General features: G+C 32.4%; 1 protein-coding gene across 1 annotated transcript; it reads right to left on the reverse strand.

The window, feature by feature from the left end:
- Window positions 1-168: 168 nt before the first annotated feature.
- On the reverse strand, window positions 169-5,875 carry Tsp_03618 (hypothetical protein). The gene is made up of 14 exons (XM_003379922.1): window positions 5,730-5,875; window positions 5,451-5,679; window positions 5,259-5,384; window positions 5,051-5,146; window positions 4,313-4,429; window positions 3,738-3,776; window positions 3,461-3,489; window positions 3,178-3,257; window positions 3,049-3,148; window positions 2,921-2,995; window positions 2,735-2,844; window positions 2,639-2,691; window positions 794-2,189; window positions 169-746 (listed from the first exon to the last, which is right to left on the reverse strand). The coding sequence occupies exons 1-14, from the start codon at window positions 5,873-5,875 to the stop codon at window positions 169-171; spliced, it is 3,174 nt and encodes a 1,057-aa protein (XP_003379970.1).
- Between the last annotated feature and the right edge of the window lie 164 nt (window positions 5,876-6,039).

A 6,039-nucleotide genomic window follows, 5' to 3' on the forward strand; every position in this document is an offset into this window, starting at 1 on the left:
GAAAGGTTTAACACACGGGTCCCCCACCGCATAAAAAAGTAGTAATTCGGTGGATGGAAATTTACAAAATTTAAATTATTACAATTTACCACATTTATAAACAGTGTCTCCATTCCTTCCCCCTTGCCCAAATTTAAGCCCTTCGCCCCCGTGCGCGGTCGCTGTTTTTCATTTTGCTCCTTTACACACACCTGAGCGTAAAGGTGAGATAAAAGGCCCGCCAGCCACATGTCCATACATGATTTTTCTTTTTTCTCCATCCATTTTGTACACATTTGGCGTTAGATGACGACTATTTTTTTTCATAACCTTTGCCCAAACTCTGTTCTTCTTAATTATCATAACGTTTTTGCGTATATTAGTTGCTGAACATTCAGCGGTTTTTCTTAATTTATCGCATCCCACGGAAGATTTTGACGTCAACAATCGATAACTTCGTATTATCAAAGGTTTGCCATCCGGTCCAATTTTAGGCAACGCAGTTTTCAACAAAGCAACCTTTTTAAATAATAGAGGTTGATTTCCAGAGGTTTTTAACACTGCATTACCACCACCCTTAGCATGAGCAGTCACTTCCTCTGCAGACACTTGCACCTTTTCCACCAAAACTGCTTCTGATGAAATTCCCAATGCATTTTGCTCCTTGTCTGAAATGTTGACTTCTGTTCTCAAATCACCATTAACATCAGATGAATTGCCGTTTACTGTCGAAGCAAATTCATTTCTATCACAAACTGCAGCCGCTTCTAAAAAAAGGTAATCAACAAAAATAACAAAATGAGAATATATAAACGTTCTGCTGAAGAAGTTTCTGCTGATGGAAAAGACTTACTTGGTGAAGGTAGCAAAGTTTCTACTTCTTTGGGCTCATTTTCATCGGTATTCATTTTGCTCGTCTCTTTGTTGGTTTCGTTGACAGCATTTGTGAATAGTGTATTACTGCATATATATTCCTCATCATCACCTGTCAAGTCAATTACAATGTTTTTCTCAGAATCTGATGCTGAAGCACTTTCAGAATAAGAACTAAGATCAATTATTTCTAAAGTGCTGAAAGAAGATGAACCTGATAAAGATTGGACAGCTGCAACAGGCTCAGAATTGCCCTCATTTATCATTGAAGAGGATGCAGCATCTGAGGTTAAACATTCCACTATTGATGTACTATGTTGCAATGGAGCAGGTTCAGACTGTGCATCTATCGATGGTAAAGTTTCTGGAACAGATGCTTGTTCATTTACAATGTCTAATTTTTCAGATTCTTTAAAAACTGAATCATTTTCAAGAACCGTCTCAAACTCCATTGCTGATTCCAAAACAGTGTTAGAAGAGTCTGTGTTTTGTGGACTTTCTGTTGACAATAAAACTGAATTCTTGTCTTTCTGAATAATGCTTTCAGAATACTCAGATTGCTGAGAAATTTCACAATTAGCAGAAGAATCTACATTACATGGCAAAGGTGGCTGCTCTAACTTTTCGGGTAACTCATTTTGTAATGCTGAATCAGTATTTGATGGAAGCAGATCCGGAGAAACAATGCACTCACTAGCTCGTGACTCATTTTCAGTAACTCTATTGTTATCAGAAATATCTTCCAAAGGACTGACAGCGGAATCTGACTTTCCCACTTCCAGTATTTCCGTTGATAACGGTTTTGCAGAAGTTGGAATCGCCTTTTTATTTGAATTTTTACTTTTTCCCGCTTTCTTCTTCCTACGTTTCTTCTTCTTCATTTCCAGAGTTACATTCATTCTCGGTACAGCAGTAATTTTATCTTTTTCATTCTCAGAAGAAGAGTTCCCTTTACTACTGCTCTTTTGCGCAGACTGTCCAATTTCACGATTCTGTTTTCGAGTCATAATTGCATATTTAGTAGTCTTCAATGATTTCGCATTATCAGAAGCATTCTGGTGATCCAAATTATCAGCAGCTCTTTTGTTTTTAACCGGCTGCTTTAAATTCAGAATTTTCGCTCTCTTTCGCTCCAAACATGACGGTTCTTCTTCAGCATGCTGAGCAGTTTTCCGCTTCCCACCACTTTTTCGTAAATCATTAGATGACGCTACAGAATCAGAATTAGCGGTAACATCGGAAACAGTTGCTGTAATGCCATTTTTTTCATTAGTCAGCTCTTGAAATGAACTCGAAATGCCTAAGGTAACAATATGATAAATACAGTTAGTAATAAACTGTTATTATTAATAAAATAAATTTAACTCATAAGATTTGTAAAATTGCACGTTCAATTCAGCCCACATAAAAGAAATCTATTACAATGAATTACATGAATCATACTAACCTGATTATCATTTACCTTACAATAAACCCTGCATGAAAATCAATAAACGATTTTGAATAAGATTTTAAATGTCTCATTTTTTCATTATGCCCTCCTCCATAAGCTGTGATTTAATACTGTTTGAGAACAAATGTAATGAAACATCATAAAAATTACTTTACATTAACACTACAATTGGTATGGATAGAATTCTACTTCACGAAAGTTATTAACAAGTCAACCAATATTTTCATGAAATTGAAAATGATATGGTTAAATTCAAAAAAAAATTTTTCAGTTGAAGCCATTAATTAAAAAAAATTAAATAAGTAATTAACTAAAAATTATTTAAAAGCTTACCACTAATGATGCACAAAAGATGAGCATTTTTTTCATCAAGATGCATTTCATCGCTGAAAGAATTGTTCATCTTCATATTAGTGTGCAAGCAATCACGCAAATGTTCAGCTTGATGCAGTAAAGCATTGCGACACTTATCACTCACAAAAATATTATCAGTCATATTTCCTTCTTCAGGTAATTCATTGTCAAGTTCTTCAGAGCACCTAAAATATGTATTTAATTTTCGAAGAATGTTACGTTAAGAGTTTATTCAAGCGGTTTCTATATCATATCATCTACCCTTTCAATATGGAATCAGCATGATGCATTTCAGATGATACGTCAGGTTTGAAAGGATTGCATGACGCAGGAATTCTAAATTGAAAAGTAAAAGAAATTTTTTATATTTCTTAAATCTATCAACAAACTTTAACAGTCGGCCTAAATGGTAAAATATAAGAGATGAAAAGTCATTGAAGTGATTACGCTCAAGAAAACACAGTAGCAAAATTCGATATGCTCCCAATTCTAAAACAGAAAAGATTAGAATAAAAAACTTTCGCAAATATATCGCACCGTGCATGCGGATAGTAGAATTCTTTCCATCGGCAAGAATTTCAATTCTCTTGTGCAAATGCTTCAATGCAAGTTCCAATTTTTGCATTTTTTGAAAATAAATAGATATAAATGTACAACAAAATGTTTGCTTCACAGAAACATAACACTCACAACAACATAAAGTACAACAATAATTGGAACTGACTGAACGTATACTGTAGTTGCACGTTCAAGTACTTACCTGCTTATCTTTATAATGATGTGACAGAAATAATTACTTACTTAATAATCATATAAACATAATGAAACCACTTTAAAATTTTTTATTAATTTTTATAACTTAATACCATCATCAAGAAAATTTAGTTGATGGAAATTTCTTAATCAGATTGCACATAGACAAATTGTCTATATGTAATAAAACCAAATTTTAATAACTGGAAATATTAACTTGTGAATTCAAATTATCAAATAGATAGGATTTATTATGTTGACTATCATTAAAAAAAATTATTAGATTTTACGAGACATTTATGCTGTTTAAAATTATGCAACATACATGTGAATCTGCTTCTGATAACCAAAATATGAGCAAACGCTGCAATTTTCATATTCATTTATTACTCATTTAATATAAATGCATACATTCATTTTAGTACACTTACTTTGATTTAAATCTAATAATCAGTCATACTGGCAAAAGTTAATCGTAAATTTAAAAAAGCATTACAAAATTTTTCATGAAATGCAAAATGCATAGAATAAAAATCAAGTATGTTTGCAGCATAAAATAGTTTATGTTTTAAAGATTAAATAATATAAATCTTACTGATTAGAACAATATTTTAAGTAGATAAATGCAAATAATAATTTAATAAAAAATTAGGACTTAATTTTAAATTAATTTATAAACCTAAACTCATGTTACTAATTATACGGTAATGATGATAAAGTATGATTTGCTACAGTAAAATAAATTAATACTTGAACGCCAAATTATCAATGAAAATTTTCGTGAAATTATTTTTCAGTAAAAAACAGAAAATTTCTTCAAAATACTCATTTAATACTTTTACATGTTAAACTCTTTTATTCTGAAATTGCAGTTTATCATATAATCTGGAAATGGTTTACACGTTGTTGGTCGATGCTAGTTTTTGATTGGTCGTTAATTCTAGCTACGATATTGGTTATTTTAAATTGATAGTCGATTGGTATATAGTTGATTACTACATGTTTGCATAACATGGCCTAAAACAAGGTAACTGATTAATTAATAAAAACATTTATTTATACAACGAATATCGACCCCGACTAGGCAGCTAAGCGCACAATAATGGTCGGGTAGATTCTATATACATTTAGTAAACAACTGTCCACCAATCATGGAGTAAAGAAAATAGTCAACAAAATAGTGGAAACCAACGACATATCAGATTGTAGTAGCAAGCATCTGTCGCAAACCCCTCGTGACTAGCTTTCATGTGACTGCCAAGTATAACTTTTATCTTATTACTTATTTGCAGTAGGAATAACGGAATAACATCGACCATAGTGCATTCGCCTATTGATACAAAATGAATAGCGTAAGTTTATAAAAATTAATTTTATTATTGCATTGCTGCAAATCGTAAACTGTTTAAGACGTATTCATTTTATTTCCTATTCATTTCATTAAATCAGTGAATTTTATGGATAGCTGCTAATTATCATCATTCAGTACTGTTTTCGAAAGATAATGATAGAAATGTAAACAATTACTTCAAATTTAATAAGGGTGTAAAGTGAATCATTAAAAGTTTAACTGTTTTCTGAATGATAAATCACACTATCCGTTATTTCTTTTTCTAAATGGTCGACGTTTGAAAAAACTTTAACCATGCTTTTATCAGCACTCAATGAAGTACCGCCTACGCTTTTCAGAAACCAACGACGGTCTTTCCTGCACATAACTGCTTCTCCATCTCCCTAAACACAATTACTTGTACATCATAAATCAGAATGCAGCTCAAATGCTTTATAACGCATAGCTAAAGTGACAGCAGATGGCTGTTTAAATTTCAATTTGTAAAGAAAGAACTTTCCATGAGTTGTAATTCAGAATCATTTCCCGCCATTTCTTCAGTGCAAATTGTTTTTGCGCCGCTTTGCGATTCTTCACATTTTCCAATTGGCCAACGTTTGACTGAAATGGCCTTTTTACGATCTAAAAGTTGCTATGCATAAGGAATTCAACAGTGAATTTAAACAAGATCCCACTTTTCCATAGAACTCTTCTAATAAAAATACAGTCATCCATGAAATCAGCTATTGAATTGATCATGCTTGAAAAACAAATTGGCCATGTTCTTCGGCTAAATTGAATCGGGCTTTGCAAAAATAATAAAGCTATATCGTGATCCATTCCTTTGAATGATTTGGCCATTGTCGTAAAAAATGCTACATTAACTGTTTCATTGTTTACTGGATTGAAAATATGAAAGCGAATGCAGTTCGTTTCCCTAAATATTCAATATGTGAAAGGTTTTACAAGAAAGAAATCTGCATGCACTTGAAAAGACAACTAGCCGTGGTAAGTATGACATCTGAATGGGCATTTTCTTTATTAGAGATTACCAAGAAACCTAGGCATGTAATTCGCTGATAACCAAAGTATTTGCCTTGACAATATCCTTTTACTTCTATTGACCAAGGCATATACTCTTCGGGTAAGATTGTTTGGTTATTTGAGGAATTTAAAAAATCCTGAACTACTGATTTCCCCACATTCTTTTGACATATCTCGACCAATTACAAAGAATACTGATGGTCTACTGGGGCAAATATTTTCCAGCCATCTAAATGACTACTATGACATAAAA

The sequence above is a fragment of the Trichinella spiralis genome (genome assembly GCF_000181795.1).
Source record: "Trichinella spiralis strain ISS 195 chromosome Unknown Scfld2, whole genome shotgun sequence".
Lineage (NCBI taxonomy): Eukaryota > Metazoa > Nematoda > Enoplea > Trichinellida > Trichinellidae > Trichinella > Trichinella spiralis.

Coding starts and splice junctions, on each gene's coding strand:
- Tsp_03618 (XM_003379922.1), bottom strand. CDS start 5,875: ATGCCTTGGTCAATAGAAGTAAAAGGATATTGTCAAGGCAAATACTTT. Junction 5,147..5,258: donor TGAATTACAACTCATGGAAA/GTTCTTTCTTTA, acceptor AATTGTGTTTAG/GGAGATGGAGAAGCAGTTAT. Junction 3,490..3,737: donor TATCAGAAGCAGATTCACAT/GTATGTTGCATA, acceptor AAAATTTTAAAG/TGGTTTCATTATGTTTATAT.